Here is a 16,516-nt window from a genome sequence, read left to right as displayed (position 1 = left end):
AGCTATATATATATATATACACACACACACACACACAAAATAAGATATTACATTCATGCGTAGGGAGAGAAGCTTAAGTCTGGCTGTCTATATATCGATCATCCAGCATGCCAATACTACGCATTTTTTTGCAAAATGAACTTCGCGGTGGTTTTACACTGTACAACATAAGAATGAGAATATCATAAACTTTTTAATGTGCAAATAATATGTAATAGCAAGTTCATGTTGCTTATTTTTTTAAAAATATTTTGGATTTACTTGGCCTTGAAATTCCCGCAAACTTAGAATAAAATTCTGCTAACCATATTGCCATTATACTTCAGCCAGATTATTCTGTTTGCTGGTGACGCCATGTAATGAGACTAGGTGAGAAAAGCACTTTTAAGTGCCTGCATGGTGAAAGAAAGGTGATGCATCTGGTTTTTAGTCAAGTTGCAAAATATCCTGTCTTGGCTGATAGTGTATAAACAGTTGATCCAGCTGCTGCTAAAGAGAAGGCTCGCCACAGAAGCTAGACTTCAATTTTAATCACTTTTTCAAATCAGAGAGAAAGCAGTTATTGTCCAACGTAATGCATTCATCCAACAAGTATACACAAAACCAGATCATGGAAAGAGGTCATTCACCTTTCCAATTTTCCATGTCCCTGGCCATTCTTCGTTGAATACTTATTCAATTCCATTGAGTTTTGAATAACTTAATTTACAATGGTTTTATATACATATAAGACAAACATATATGCTATACTGGACCCGCCAATGGTGACGTCGCCACTATTTTGCAACTCCCATTAAGCACGCGTAGATACAGCAACTTGCAATCTTTTAAAGCCAAGATCCACATTATCTTCATAATTGGGCCGCATTATGACACATTCCTCAGCTTGAGATTCATCTACCACACTGGATAGGGATAAACCCAAGGAAAAGGAGACATCTTTGGCTTCACCACCACCTTCACCTGCATCACTTATGATTTCCCACTGTTCTTTAACTAGGCCACCCATGGCCTGTACAAATTCTGAAGCATCTGGCAGAATTACATAGTCATTCATAGGATTGTAATATGGATCTGGTTCACCAGCCCCAAGCCAGTGCTTGAGGATGCGGAATACGTGTCGATCAGAGATTATTCCACGATGATCAGCAGGAACAGCAATCCTTGCTTCCGCAGGAAGCCCATCTGCCTGCTTAGCAATAAGGAGAAAAAAAACCGATAATAAAACTATCATTAGCTACTAGTTGGCAGTAACACCCTAAAAATTCTAATGTATCTAGAACTACCACCTCAGTCTCATACTACCTCCAAATCATGGGCAAAAAGGAAGAGAAGATGCAAACTATTCATTTAAACATATTCAAGAACCAAGTAGACTAACACCTTTAAGTCCCAATTTGTCCTGCCCAACAATCTTTCTCGATGGGCAAGGAGAACGGGAAAGTGGATGATATCAACTCTACCTTTTCTCCTCTTCTACAACAGAAAGAGAGAGAGAAGGAGATAACATGTTTTGATACGCAGTTGTCAAAGTGTCCAAGGATGTCAATGTCAGTATGCAAAGTAATGCTAACACTTTATGCTTGCACAAGTATCGAGACAACATTGGCCATGAAATAGAGGCCTTGATATTGATTATCATTTTATGAACCTATCGAGGATATGCCAGCTAATTATTCAATATTCTTCTGCTTCTAAAACACACAAAGTCCACCAATGACATTGTAAAGCAAGAACTTACTCGAACCCTCTCTCACCCTCCAATAAAGTCACACCTTGCTGTTCGAAAAAGGGTCTTGATATGGAAGCTAGACCCATGATTCTTCTTTTTTGTTGGAAGACGAGTGAGCACATCCTTCAGCTTCAACAGAAAGGGTAATTGAACAGCACCAAGATGTCTGAAAACTACCAAACTCTATAAGAGGCACCCCACTATATGAATCTCTCTGTTTGAAGCAGTTATAATCTAGCGGTCTACTTTTCGATGCTGTGAGTTGTTCGCAAAATAGGAGAGTAGCATTTACTTGAGCTAAGGGCCTAAAAATCCTATATAAAAAAATGTTCAATATCATTTCCTTCTTCAAGGTGGGAGTATGACTCAGCATCCAGTATGAATCATTCTCCCAAAATCACGCATAGAACATTTTTAGGGAAAGCTTGGAACTAGTATTTGGCACCACCTGCCCCCCTCCACAGAGCACCTCATCCCTGAAAAGAGACTTACACGTGAAGAAAGTTCTGGACAAGAAGAAACACTTTCTGCTTCTATTTCTTGATTTTGGTTTTGCATGGTGCAATATCAGATGCTACAATTTTTCAATAAGATCATAACATTAGTGATTGCAAGTTGCAACATCTCGACAGCCTCTATGAACATCTGAGCCTTGGGAGACACATAACATGATAAGAACAATGCACTCTTCTTAAAAGTTAAAAGAAAGCAATTGCCTTAAGCAACTAAAAATGATATTACTCTTGTTAAAAAAGCTAAGTGATTTGTCTTGTGTAAATTGATTTTCATTGCCAAGCGACACCAAATCCAATGCACTTTTGATTGCCTACATTGAAGGTCATATACAAAAACCACCTTGATGGGGCCCTTGTAGGCACCATTGTATTGTGTTGCTCAAAAACTTTTTGAACCTTTTAAGATCCTATAGTGAAGAAGGATAATGCAACACAAGTCAGCCTAGAGAACATACATGTACACACTTCAGTTGTAAGAGAACATTCCAAAGAAAGCACACATTATAAACCGCAGGAAAACACAAAGCACCATACCTGCCGGGACTTTATTAAAATTGCTTGGTAAATGATAAGAAGCAAATTAGTTAAGTAGAACTTACAGATGCTGATTCTGCTGGAACAGTTCCATCACCATCAACACAGACATAGTTTGGCTGAAAATTACCAACGTGACACCATCTTAGCAAGCTTTTGAAAAGCAAAACAAAAATATACTAAATTCTAATAGAACAAAGAATAATTTAGGATATAACTTATCAAGGGTCAGGATAAGAGCATGATAGATGATAAAGTACAGAACCATTTGTTCATGAAGAGCTAGCCCAGGCATAAAAATACTTGACCACAAAAGACAGGTCAATCAAGATCACCTAATAGGAAGACAAAAAAGCTCAAAACCTATTTCAAAAGTGGAGCATCCACAATATCAGCAGAGTAGGCCAACTTGAAATGCAACATGGCATATAATGATGACACCGGGCTTTCAGACATTGTCAGGGAAGCAAACATGTCAAGCAAGTAAACAAGAATGATGTTAACAGAAATAGGCTCTACACACAGATACGGAAGGCCATCATGCTGTGACATTAACGATGACACAGTGTCCGATGATACGGGACAGGTGTTGCCACCCATTGCAATGAAATTAGGAAGTTTTGAAATCTGGAAGGAGAAAAATGGCCAAACCACTGTTGTAAAATGTGTAATGCAACCCACACCAGTGGGGTCCAAAGAAATTAAATCACATGGATATAAAAGCAACCCACTCTCAAAGTTGGGAAACAAACACACACACACACACACAGAGTCTTCAGATTTATCACAACCTAACAAAATGTCAGGATTAGAGAAAACATCACAACAATAAGAAGTTGGTTGAAGATAATAGTACTGGCTTCAGCATGCAATTTTTTGTTTAGACACTTGACTGGCATCGACGTCCAGCAGCATAGTTTACATCACAACATGAGATTGTTGAAGTCCATTCATACATGCAAAGGACAAGCTATACTACACCTGGAACGTTGATTCTCAACAGCAACTAAATTTCATTTGATGCCAATTGCCAACACACTACCCCCACAACAATAAGAAGTTGGTTGAAGATAATAATACTGGCTTCAGCATGCAATTCTTTGTTTAGACACTTGACTGGCATCGACGTCCAGCAGCATAGTTTACATCACAACATGAGATTGTTGAAGTCCATTCATACACGCAAAGGACAAGCTATACTAAACCCAGAACGTTGATTCTCAACAGCAACTAAATTTCATTTGATGCCAACACACTACCCCCACTAAATACTGACTGAAAACCCCAACAGCATAACCAAAGCAACAGCCAACAGAAAATCCAAAAGAAAGCCCTTTTTTCAGAGCAAAAAAAAAAAAAAGATGACATAATGATTAAAGAAACATCCAATTGTTTAATGTATCATCTCATATTCAGGCGAAAATTACTTCGTAAATGGTAATTCAACACTTTTTAGAATATCAATCTGTAGGCAATGGCAAGAGAATTGAGTAAACATGTGTAGGGTTTTCAAAACACAAGAAATGCATTAACTGATTAAAGTTCTAACCACAACAAGGCCTAACACCATCATGAAGCAAAGGCTTTGTTGACAACTAGCAAGTTATTAGCAAGCATGCCCCCTAAGCCTGTGGCTGTACACTAATAATGTTGGCTGTCATCCTTCCATCCTCTTGGTAGACCATGTTGTGAGTATTCACTTACATTCCCAAGAATTCTGCAAATCACTGTTGTCAAGGTGCAAAATTACCAAATTGGACTCAAAATGACCGGGAGCAGTCAAAGCCAAGAAGGTATAGGATTATCTTTCTTTGCCTTCTTACTGAGCTGAGCAGGAGATGCCATGTATATCTACACCACTTGTGTGTGTACTTATATATTTGCATTTGTTTTATATGCTAGTAGCACCTAAAATTAAACACTTAGCCTGCTTTTTGCTCAAAAGAATATAAAGGCGAAGATCTGTCCATAGCATTGTCTGCACATTCTGATTACATACATTTGACCAAATTGTAACTTGAAAAAGCTAATTAGTACCAATGGAAAATAAACAAAGGTAATTGCATAGGTCAAATTTAAAGGATGATGCATCTTATTGGATCTAAACAACTGGAGGAAGGGAAGAACCTCAGATATCAACAGCTGTCGCAGATCTGAGACTGGGCTTTTCTCACTGCCATAGCTGTGAAAGGAAAAAAAATATAAGAAACTACAAATTACCAGCAGCAAGAGCATGAGCCAATTCTAACATTCATTCTTTCAACATCAGGACATGCCAAGCGTTCAGAACCTTAGCTCTTGAGAAATTAAAGCAAGATAGACTTACCATATGTTGTGAGGTGTGTCGTTGCAGATACCATATATATTGAAAAATTTTACTGAGGGAGGAACCTTTGCTGATGACAGAATTTTCCTTGTCTCATTTGACCACTTCAAGATGTCTAAGTTGAATGGCAGCGGTATTTCTACTCCATCATATTGAATCTGTGAAGTAGAAATCTGTCGTATGAGATCCAGAAATTTTCCATGTACATGTGCGCTAATTTATTTCCAAACATAGTGGTCATCATATGGCTCCAATGATGGAGAGGGAGAAAACAAGAGGCCCACTCCTTCATTTTAGTCCTGGACTTGGATATATATAAGGCAACCAACAAAGACAGAATACTAAGAGAAAAAGATATGTAAATCATAGTCAAAGATTTGAAAACATAAGGCCACCATAATCTGACAATATGCTAACAATTTCCTATGTTTTAAAGGTTGTAAGGCTTGCAAACAAAGTGAACTCACACATAAAAGAGTTAAAGGTAATTGTTATTCTTTTAGTAGTGGAAGAAACTAGGGAAGGAGATAGAGGGCGAACTGAATTAACAGGCAGGAATTTTGAGTTACAAAAATCATCAACAAGTGTTGTATAGATTGGTGAAGTGGATTCAGTCACTTAAGGACAACAAGCAAGCAAACCCAGGAGAGCTATGCTTGAAGTAACCACTTTCAAGTTCAAATGCAAGTTAACTGATACAAATTTTTCCAGCTAACCTAGGAAATAACTAAACAAAGCATAAGGCACCAGGTGATCATCAGGAAGATGATTGTGGGTAGGTGTCAAGCCATGTTGCATGGAATGGGCATTTGGCCAGCAGCAAAGGGTACGCCATCAACATGATGCAGGTGATGGTGCAGATTGAGTGCCGTAAATCATACATGATGGCGCTGATACTCTATTTTAATACAATTACATGTAATTCTTTTATACATGCATGTATAGGCTCCTTTTAGCATAGATACATATATAAATGCATGCATACATAAATAAACAAATAAACGTATATACATGAGTGTTGCATGCAGAAATGTGTTTGCCACACTTGCGTCCAAGTTCTTGTGAAAAATGATGTGCCGCATCCATGTAATAAGTTTGGAACCCGTACACAGATCCAAATAAATGAAGCAAAAATCCTAATAAAATAACTGACAAACCATCTAATATGATGGCATACTACAAGTGTCACGCAAGAAAAGCAACCTTGTTACTTGAAAGTGCATCCACCATTATAGAGATACTTTCTGATGGCCTATATGACTCGAGTTTAGAGCTAATGTTCCCATCATCATCAACTATCTCCTTCCAGACTTGTAAGAGTGGGGTATCAGACCACTTGAAATGAGGACAAGCCATTAACTCGTACATAGAAGGGCATTCAATCAACTGAAAAAAACAAAAACAAAAGAATAGTTAGTTAAAAATCTAAAAGAAAAATGTATTGGATTTAGGTGAATTTATTCTTGGAAGCATCTTTCAAATGATCAAGATGAACACGTTGATATACTGAACAATATGGGTTTCAAGAAGAGAACTTTAACAAAATCAAATGTAAGGAGGAAAAAGAAACTATGCTTTGCAGTTCATGCACATGAAGTGATATGTTCATAACAAGAGGAAAAAAATAAGGATGCAGAACAAATCTGAAAAAGGTAATGGCTCTTAAAGGTATTAAAACAGATTAAATATATACATTACATGGTTTACAATATTTTTCTGCTTAGAGTGTTTAGTCTCTTTCTCAGCTGATATTGTCCAAGTAGCTGGGCATCACTTCAAGCTATGTTACATAAACTATTCTCAGGGCTGAGCCATCCGTATCCACAGGCCAAAACTGGTGAGATCCATCATATTTTTCTAACTGTATAGATGGAGGAAACACAACTTCATCCTTCGCCCTCCCAAAAGTATAGATGCACACACATAAGATCCAAGCAAGCCAGATTTGCTAGCAGTCATCAGTTCTAACAACAGCTTAAAACTGTGTTCTCCCCTCTGCTTACTTAAGTTTGACCCTCATTTAGCCAAAAAACAGTTTATCAATACAGCATTCTACCTAACTTTCTTTGAAAATCATCTATTAGGTTGCCAAATTTTCAAGCAAATGGCATTAATGACAGTTATTCTTCCACAGTAAGGCAGCTTATTTAGAGATTCTATTTTCCACAAGCAGTTCTATACCAGTATATCCTGTTGACTCCAGTGGGAGGAAGCTTGTACCAAGGTTTAAAGGTAAGAGTAAGACCAATATCTTAGCCAGTTAGAGGCAAGTATATCGTAAAAATTGCTATGACAAATCCCTATTTTGATAAGAGAGGGGCTCGATACTCGCCCTAGTTGCAGAAAGAGCTCCTTTTTGAGAGGCAATCACTCAGACTACACTCATGAATTGCTTGGATGAGCATCCTCCCTCCCATACAATGGAACCGAACTCCTGAGCAGATGCATGCAGACAAGTAGAGAGTTATCAAATTACCCTAATCTTTCATGGTAGATCGATAGAAAATCTTCAAGTAATAATTGCTTGTTGTCTCTGTTAAGCATACAGCATGCAATTCAATTTGACACACATGCAAAACCAGCAGCAAAACCTTAGCAACCTTGGGTCCTTAAGCTGCAATACCAAAGGTCACTGCTGAGTAAACACAAACTTAGGAAAAGGGCATTAACAGGAGGCAATAAAAATATCAAAGGATGAAGTTTCTTACTTTAATTGAATAAAAAGAAACAAAACCTTATTATCTTTGAGATGATATAAAACCAGATTATATGGGTTCAGTGACAACAGACAACAAATTATCAAATCAAAGAATAGGCTATCTAACAGTATGGTCAATGCAACTCATTCAGATGAACCAGCTCTAAAGTTTAATATCACATCTTACCAGTTGATGCATACTCCATTTAGAGATGAAAAGATTTTGCTCCCATCCATTCACGAAAGACATTCCACTCAATAAAGATGATGCAGTATACCCAGGTGCACCTATGACATAATTATGATGCTCACTTAATTGGACGTAATTGAAGACCCACTGGAAAAACAAGCACAAAAATGTACAACGGAAGGAAAACTCACGAGAAAAGGTAAAAGCATTTATTACAACCTCCATAAATGAGGATCCTTTAGTGCATAACATGAAAATGCAGCAAGCCAAGACTCACCTACTCAACCTAAATCAACCTAAGGTTCTTTTAATTAGTGAATAGACATCAGCAGAAGTTGACCAGAAAAAGACCAAACTTCCAATTCACTTCTTAAATTGTCCATAAGGTAGCAAGGTAACATCATGGAGGGTGTTAATTTTGAGTAGTAGTCATGCGCTCAAGTTACTAAATTTGGGAAAGCTTGACTTGTCCAACTGAGTTGACTGACAAGTCTAAGACAAGGTAACTACATGGAGGATGTTAATTTTGAGTATGTAATCATGTGCTCATGTTACTAATTTTGGGTAAGCTTGACTTGTCCAACTGACTCGACCCACAAGTCTAGGACATTTTTACCCAATTTCATCCTGTTTTGTGGTCTTTTATTGTCAATAAGAGAGAAAAAGAACCCGGCCAATAATTTTTAGTGCTTTTGCTCGAAAGGGTATCATCTTTCATTTCCTTGCACAGCCACTCTTCTTCAACTGAATGTAATATGAAAAAAACACCAATAAAAATTTCTACTAAGAATTAACTATAAGAAAATATAAGAGATCTGTATGCCCACGGCACACAATCTACTTGGTGCTCGCACAAATTCACATCAAAGTGCCAAACTCAAGATGGTGTAACAAAAAAATCACAAACTTAAATAGAATGAAAATACATATTGATTTAGCTCCTGCATTTCATCAACAAAATAAACTTGCTGAAGCATCTTTAACCCCGAAATCTATCCTTTTATTTGTGTCAGAATGCTCTCACCCAAAGAATGTTTCTGCCATCAAACACTAAGTGGTATTACTATTCCACATCCTATCTGCATCCAATAACCAGGTTCTCAAAACAAATCTTTTTTCAAGTGCTAAAGAAGTTAAAATACTTAAGAGTACAGAATCTCACTCTGAATTTATTCTTACAATTACTTGTTCACCAAAAGTTGGACCACCAACAGCATCATACTTAACAAAGTTCAAAACAAATATTTTAATACCTCAGCTGCAAACCTGAACTAGAGAAAGCAATGAAAATGAAACAGCATAAATCCATGCATACCCTGAAAAGGAGCAGCAATAGCGATCCAACTTTTAACGTACTTCTCGAACACCTGCCAAAACATGATGTAAAAAAAAAAAAAAACAGTGACATGGTGCCTTGTGGTATGTTCCAAAAATAAATTTTGTTTTAAGGCATGAAATATATAGCATCCTTACATCACTATGCAAAGACATGAAACATTTCACCAGTAAACCCCCCATGGAGTGGCTTACAATATTAACTTTCTTGCCCCCTGAGCAGTCATAGATCAACTTTAATTTGTCTAAGAACCGATCTAAGGTTTCATGAAACCTGTGAAAAGGATAAACCAACATCAATGTTAACATGAAGACATCTTGTATCTGGAAGAAGTACATAAAGCCACAGTGTTTATTCTGCACTCGTGCACTTTCACTGAGTGTGAAAAGCAAATCAAATTATTTTCAAGATATTCTTAAAGAGTATGTGAAAAATGTGTGAGAAGAAACAAACGCATAAGTGCACATTTACCAGAAAAAGTAAAGAACATATGGCATTAGACGTTGTACATAATAATACTATATTTGTTGCTTTCAGAGGAAGTGCATGAGACGATCCAAGATCTGTATATTAACTTATAGAATTATACTCAATATTTAATTGTCTACATGAATGAAAACTTTCAGAACAGTCCTCATCAGTCAACTTGGCAGACCCATATCTAGGAAAACCAGTCCATATTCATTTTTCCATATTAGAAAACTTAAGGAAGTAACCCTGCCAACACACCATGCTTTGCTCAGTTCTCATAATAATTATTTCATAACTAACTACAAATACTGCATCAGGTGCCTTAATCAACTGGTGATTCGTTTTGAACACATTAACCTGTTGAATGCAACATGTCAATTGCAAATATGATTACAAGATGTTAAGACCCATCAAAGGACTACTACACTCTCTCTAAGCTATGACATCCCGAACTCAAGCAAAGGGAGCTAGCAACTCAGTACACCTGCCATCATCACAACCATCTTGTTCCTTCTTCCTTATCATGTATATTAGGTTTAGTAGTCAAAAGCACTACGCAAGCCCAGGCAGCGAACCTTCAAAAGGCCTAGGTTGGGAGCCTGGGCAGGTCAAAAACTAAATGAATAGAAAAAATGAGGTGTAGGAAAATTTTAAAGAACAGGGACAAAAAGGGAAAAATCAAGGACAACAATAAGAGAAAGAGGGAAAAACAAGAACAAAAAATAGGTAAGACCAGAAGAAGAAGAAGAAGAAGAAAGGAGAAAAAAAAAAAACTTGAACACCTTTTTTGGACTTCATCTCCTAGGTCATCCAGCCGAGTCAAAAAACTGGGTGCCTAGGGCCTAGGTGCACTTTTAAGTTTTAACTATTAACTAATGGATTTTAGATTTTCCAATCCAATATTAACCATTCATTGCTTTTCCTATCCAGACAGCCATACATAATGGTTGGTGGACTTGACCGCTTCAGGAACATATATTAAATGGTTCATCATTCATGAATAAGGAACTTACTGGAAATCTGAAAAAGGAAAATTTGCTGTAAGAAAATTGTGGATTTCAAGTTAGGGGTCCACTAGAGTGTCTTTTTTATGCAAAAGATGTACAGATATGAAAAAATTAAATTACTCAAACTTGCAAAATAGCATCTATAACACAGAAAAAAGTGAATGTTTCCAGAAAATAGATGAGTAGCACACAGCCCTTTTCAGGTTTTACATAAGCTTGCTGAAACTATATTAACAACACACTATCAGAGTATGGTCCATTTGTCATTTGAAGCCAACAAACAGATCATGTTTCTGTGAGTTGATCAAAGATATTTGCACAAGTAGAGAGAATAACCTGTTACTTTGACGAAAATCATAACCAAAACCAAAGAGTGTCTTGCCCTCCTCAAAACCCCATTTAATCATTTCTTCTATCATGTCATGGAAATAGCACACAGCCTCCTGTCCAATGATCTGCCCATACATGAAATGGTAATTTTGCGCTTAGTAAAGGAAAAGGTGTGCACCAAAACCTTAAATTTGTCGAACCACATCTTATCATATCACACGCATAAAACATTATAAGTAAAAAAATCACGCAGGCATGCAGAGAGAGACTATTCGTCCTTTTTCTTTTCATGTTTCCAAAGCATATTCAATGGACACTATTCTAAGACTTAGACTCTCAATTAGTATCACGATTTAAAAGATACAAAGGCTTCTGTCATGAACATCATAATGCAGTGTTGCGCATCATCAGCACAGACGTAAAAAAATGTGCAGAAATAAATCTTAGCAGCCATTTTATTAAGTTAAATACATGAAGATATGGCTAGAAACTGTAACAGAAAACATATTTTGATTTTCCTTTGGTTAAAATACAGTTGAAGGTCATGCAATAGTAGAGTTAAGACTCAAAGCAATAAAAACATGGAAATTTGCATTCTATCCTACACTTGGGTGGGTCATCTGGACTATGTCAAATGGGTGCGGGTGCTGGTGTGGATGCAGATGTGGGTGCAGGTGCAGATGCGGCAATTTTTGTGCTAGTGCAACGAGAATGTATATATATGTGTGTGCATGTAAATGTATATATATCAGTTGTTATAGAGTTATTTAACTGTTTACTAACCTTATTTATCTCTATTTACATATAAAATCTTTGTATTAGAACTAGTTTAGTTGGCTGCACATTCAAAATGTTTAGTTTTGGGTCGATTCAGCTGATCGCACTGGCCGTGTGGTATCAAAGAAGCAGAAGCACCAGCCTCGACACAGTACAACATGGGTGCAGCAGCCATTTAGGAACACCCCCATGCGACATAGCATCTAGATATACTCTATGTCCAGCACAGAATAGTGGGGCATATAATTCCAGTAACTGGTTTTCTAATTCATTGACCTGTCACAGGTTAAAGAGAACTAAACACTATCATGGTTTTGAATGGTCTCAATCTAACGTTAAGTTGTTAACTATCCAAATCCACTTTACAAACTTACGGTCTCACACAACTGACAGAAATTCAGGATGAGAAGTGTACATATTCTAATGCTTAAGTTGCTAAATATATGAACAAGATTCATTTCCCCTATCTTCACATGCAAACTAAACAAAAACTCCAAAATAAGTTGTCCTTAGTTAGGAAACACTATCATGGATTTGAATGGCCTCAATCTAATGTTAACTACTCAAACCCACTACATAAACTCATACAACTGACAGAAAATCAATTTGGGTGAGAAACATTCATATTCTAGTGCTAAAGTTGTTAAATATATGATCAAGATCTTTTTCCCCATCTTCATGTACAAACCAAAAAAAATCTCCAAAATAAGCTGTCTATAGGTTGCAAACACTCCAAAAATAACCTTTATACATTTACCTAGAGTCCTAGACAGACCATGTAGAAGAGTTCCACCTGCAAGGAAATGTAAATCCATTTGTTTTGGGGGTAAACTAAAGCACATTAAGGGCCTTTATGGTCACACTCATGTTGAAAGAAGGTAGACCTTAAGTAGTTATAAAAGATTTTATATGCTACAGAAATGAAATTATCAAGACACCACAAACCAACCTATGTTAACTAAGCAAATCTGAGCATGGAAGGTTACTGGATGAATAATGGAATAATAACATAATATTAGGCAGGAGAGCAAGTTTCTGGAAGTTACATTTGCAGGAGAAAAAAAGAGAAGCAACTTGATATCAACTGGATGAAATACTATAGGGATATGTACCAGAGCAGGGTCCAAGCTATCACATGCATATAATCCAAAATTATCATCCGGAACAATTATTTTTGTATCCTTATCCAGGGAAACTGTTTGACCTGAGCAATGAAATTCATCAACATAATCAGTACAGTTGTTTAGGAGCAAAAGCCTATATAAGTTCAAAGGAGAAAGACTCGTGCTCTAAAAATACCAGCAGCATAAAAGTTTAATTCAGTTTTGCTTACAAGCACCAAATTGTCTTTTTTAGGCTTTCAGCTACATGTACAATCATATTTTTTAAGAAAATGCCAACCACGTGAAAGAGCATGAAACTGAAAATAATAACTGTTATCTATTGAGGCAATCAGCATTTTAAAAAGAAGTAGCAGAGTCAACACAAATGGCAGGATGAAGAGTACATTTTCCAAAAAAACATCTTATTCTCACCAATATACTAGGTTGTGTATGTCTAATTATGTGTGATCCAAAGTAGGAGCTTATGAGATGGAAGACAATGCAATCCTTGACAAACTTCTCTGCACTTAAATACAATGTATGCACTTTTAATCTCCATAAAATTTTCAAGCTTGCCCAAATTCATTAAATATAAAAAAGAACATGATTCCTTTTCTGGGGCCATGGGGTCATCTTATATTTTTTCTATAAGGACAGCAAACAGCTGGCCAAACACCACTATTTCTTGAATAAAATGAACCTAGCAGAATTTTCAATCTCCATGGACCTGATATATCCGAAAAGACAAGGGAATGATTGAGGAAATGTGTTAAGTATCTGTAAACCAGATGCGACATTACACCATCTAACATAGTTGTTGGACGGTATAACAGAAGTCAATACTGTGTCGTTTACCACATACACCATTTCTGCTAACTAACATGTAGCAAAAGTCTGCCAAGTTGGCCTTTTAATAGATGTTGTTGAGAAAGTGGCACTAAAATAGACAATACATAAAAAAAGTGGACACAAAAAGCAACGGAACGAAAATGAATCATAAAACTAGTGTTCCACTGTTCAACAGATGCTTGGATGAATAAAGCATCCCATGTTTCATACTAAAGCAAGCATGCAAGCAACAGAGACAAATGGTGGAAAACTATATTCAAGCCCGTGCATTGTATTAAATGAATTAATTTATTAAAGATATTCATGTATACAGATTTCATTGCATATATAAAACTAAAAATTACAGGATTTTTCATATGAGAAAAGATGTTCATAGTTTAAAGTTTTAAGAACTTCTTCTTCATGAGAAGAGAAGCAAGCTTTCCAATTTGAATGTAGTAGAAACGCTTGGGAGTTGGGACCAAGAGAAAACCCCTATTTAATCCTTAACATGGGTAACTTGTTACAACATCATAAAGGATTGGGACACCTGCCTCATGATGGTGCCACTATCAATATGGATCAAACAAATAGATCCTTGAATTGACAATTACTCTGCAACCAATTGGCCAATAATAGCTAAACTGGTTTCACAGCTGAAGAAAGCTAATAGTTAGTGGTTACACCATCTTCGATGCAACATGTGCCACATCTATATTTGGTCTTTTAGATATGGTCAGGTTTGGGCTTGATAACCACATTAGGTTCTAATTTGTATAAATTGGGGTTATATCAACAAAACCAGGTGAATCACGAACAAAGCTAATAAGCAAGGGATGAGTGTAATTCTGTCCAAGAATGCAATAAAGTTCAAAATGGTACTTGTAAACGCTTTAAGAGTGCTGCTTTTTTCCAATAGCGATGTTTCTTTTTCTGCTTCTCAATCCAATGGAAAGAACCATGAGTGTTTCTGAATATTCTGAGAGGGCCATCTCAATAAAACTAGGAGTCTAGGACACTTTAGATGCATGACGAGATTTGTTGCCAGTGTTTAAAAATGACCACAAGCGATTGAGAATACAGAATTATATAAACCAGTTGACCCATAAAAACCACTAAGATAATTCCATGAGTTTCAGTCCCCGGAGATAAAGTATTATTTACAGAGACATTAAGGAGAATATCTGAGGCAAATATTCTGCCTCAAGTCTCAATTATACACCTTCCATTCGGACATCCCATGACATCCTCCACCAAACTATATCAAAACGCCACTTTTCCTCACTTTCTGTTGCACCCTGCGGTGCGGCCGGCAGACATGACAGAAAAGACCGTATCAGATGCTTCGTCTGAGCCGCTCTCCTTCCATGCTCTCAGAGCCGCCCTTAAAACTTCATCAAGGTGCATACGGCAATGACCGAAATGCAATTGTCCTTTCCTCCACCGCGAACCTTTCATACAGCATGTCTTTGATAATAGGCTTGAACAGGATAATCATGACTTCGTTAGATCTCCCTTTCAATCATCCACGCCGTGTTTTTTTTGCACATCTAAATGTCCCAAATCTCGTTTTGACGTTTCCCCAAAATCCGGAAGCTTGTTCCAATCATTACTTCGGATAGCTACCTTAATTGGAATTCAAAGAAGAGTAAAACCAATACGCATCATTCCGTTATGCTTAATTAAGTGGTAAGTATCCAGAAATATTTAAGAACGCGGATGCCACGATCTCCCATAGATTATGCAAGCTCGCTCTGGTTCGGATTTTCACGGTAATATATTCGAAATCAAAATCAGACCAAAATATATGTTCTCCTAGCGTTAGGAAAATTTTAAGCGGCGAAGCAATTCATGAGGATGGAAGATTTTCTTCAGTCATACCGGTTGAGGGGTCGAAAAGCGACCAGAGTTTTGTGCGGAATTCATGATCAGCAGCAAACAACCGAACCCAGACGCGCTCCTGCCGGCCTTTTTCGTTGACGGCAGTGAGGATGGAACCTCCAATTCCGGGAACGAGCAGGACGGGGTCGAGATTGGGATCGACCCGCGGCTTCTGGTCCTTGTTCAGCAGATGCAGCCACAGGTCAAGGGCACCAATCACCCTATCCAACGCCACCACCATCTCCACCTCAGGGTTTCGTCCTTCGATTCGTGGGAGGAGAAGGGAAACGCATACGGCACCAACCAACCCGTCCCCGAAGAAGAGAGGGCTGGCTAGACGATGATGATTGATGACTCCTTTTCCGTTTTATGAGAGAAAGAGAGTGAGAGAGTCGCCGAAGAAACTTTTGTCGTCTGCTTTCACTTTGCCTTGCAAGAACCGTTTGTTTTCACATATTTTCTTTTAAGGTCCACATGCTCAGGTAGTTTTACAAATAACCGCGTGTTTTCCGCAAGCTTTTGCGCCTGCCACATAGCGAGGGAGGGCAGGTTCCTGCATGAAAGGCTGCTTTTAATATTATTTCTCGTAAATCGATATGCGATTTGAATGTGAATCATGATTACCTTTACTATTATTTCTTGTACACCGGTATTCGATTTGGATCTGAATCCAGATGATCAGATTCAGTAGAAATATTGATACTAAATTAGTGATTGAGTTTAAATTTAATATAAATTTTTGTTTTTCTATCGAATTGAATGAGATTTATTATGTTGCAAATTAATGC

The 16,516-nt window shown here is 37.3% G+C and overlaps 1 protein-coding gene across 1 annotated transcript; it reads right to left on the bottom strand.

Moving 5' to 3' along the window:
- Positions 1 to 520: 520 nt before the first annotated feature.
- On the bottom strand, positions 521 to 16,138 carry LOC116267531 (lecithin-cholesterol acyltransferase-like 4). The gene is made up of 11 exons (XM_031649305.2): positions 15,729 to 16,138; positions 13,029 to 13,120; positions 11,146 to 11,264; positions 9,469 to 9,604; positions 9,311 to 9,362; positions 7,993 to 8,093; positions 6,311 to 6,493; positions 5,108 to 5,265; positions 4,909 to 4,963; positions 2,847 to 2,900; positions 521 to 1,189 (listed from the first exon to the last, which is right to left on the bottom strand). The coding sequence occupies exons 1-11, from the start codon at positions 15,967 to 15,969 to the stop codon at positions 794 to 796; spliced, it is 1,587 nt and encodes a 528-aa protein (XP_031505165.1). The 5' UTR covers positions 15,970 to 16,138; the 3' UTR covers positions 521 to 793.
- Positions 16,139 to 16,516: the final 378 nt, after the last annotated feature.

This window comes from Nymphaea colorata, chromosome 14 (genome assembly GCF_008831285.2).
Source record: "Nymphaea colorata isolate Beijing-Zhang1983 chromosome 14, ASM883128v2, whole genome shotgun sequence".
NCBI lineage: Eukaryota > Viridiplantae > Streptophyta > Magnoliopsida > Nymphaeales > Nymphaeaceae > Nymphaea > Nymphaea colorata.
This window is presented reverse-complemented; position numbering and strand designations above follow the sequence as displayed.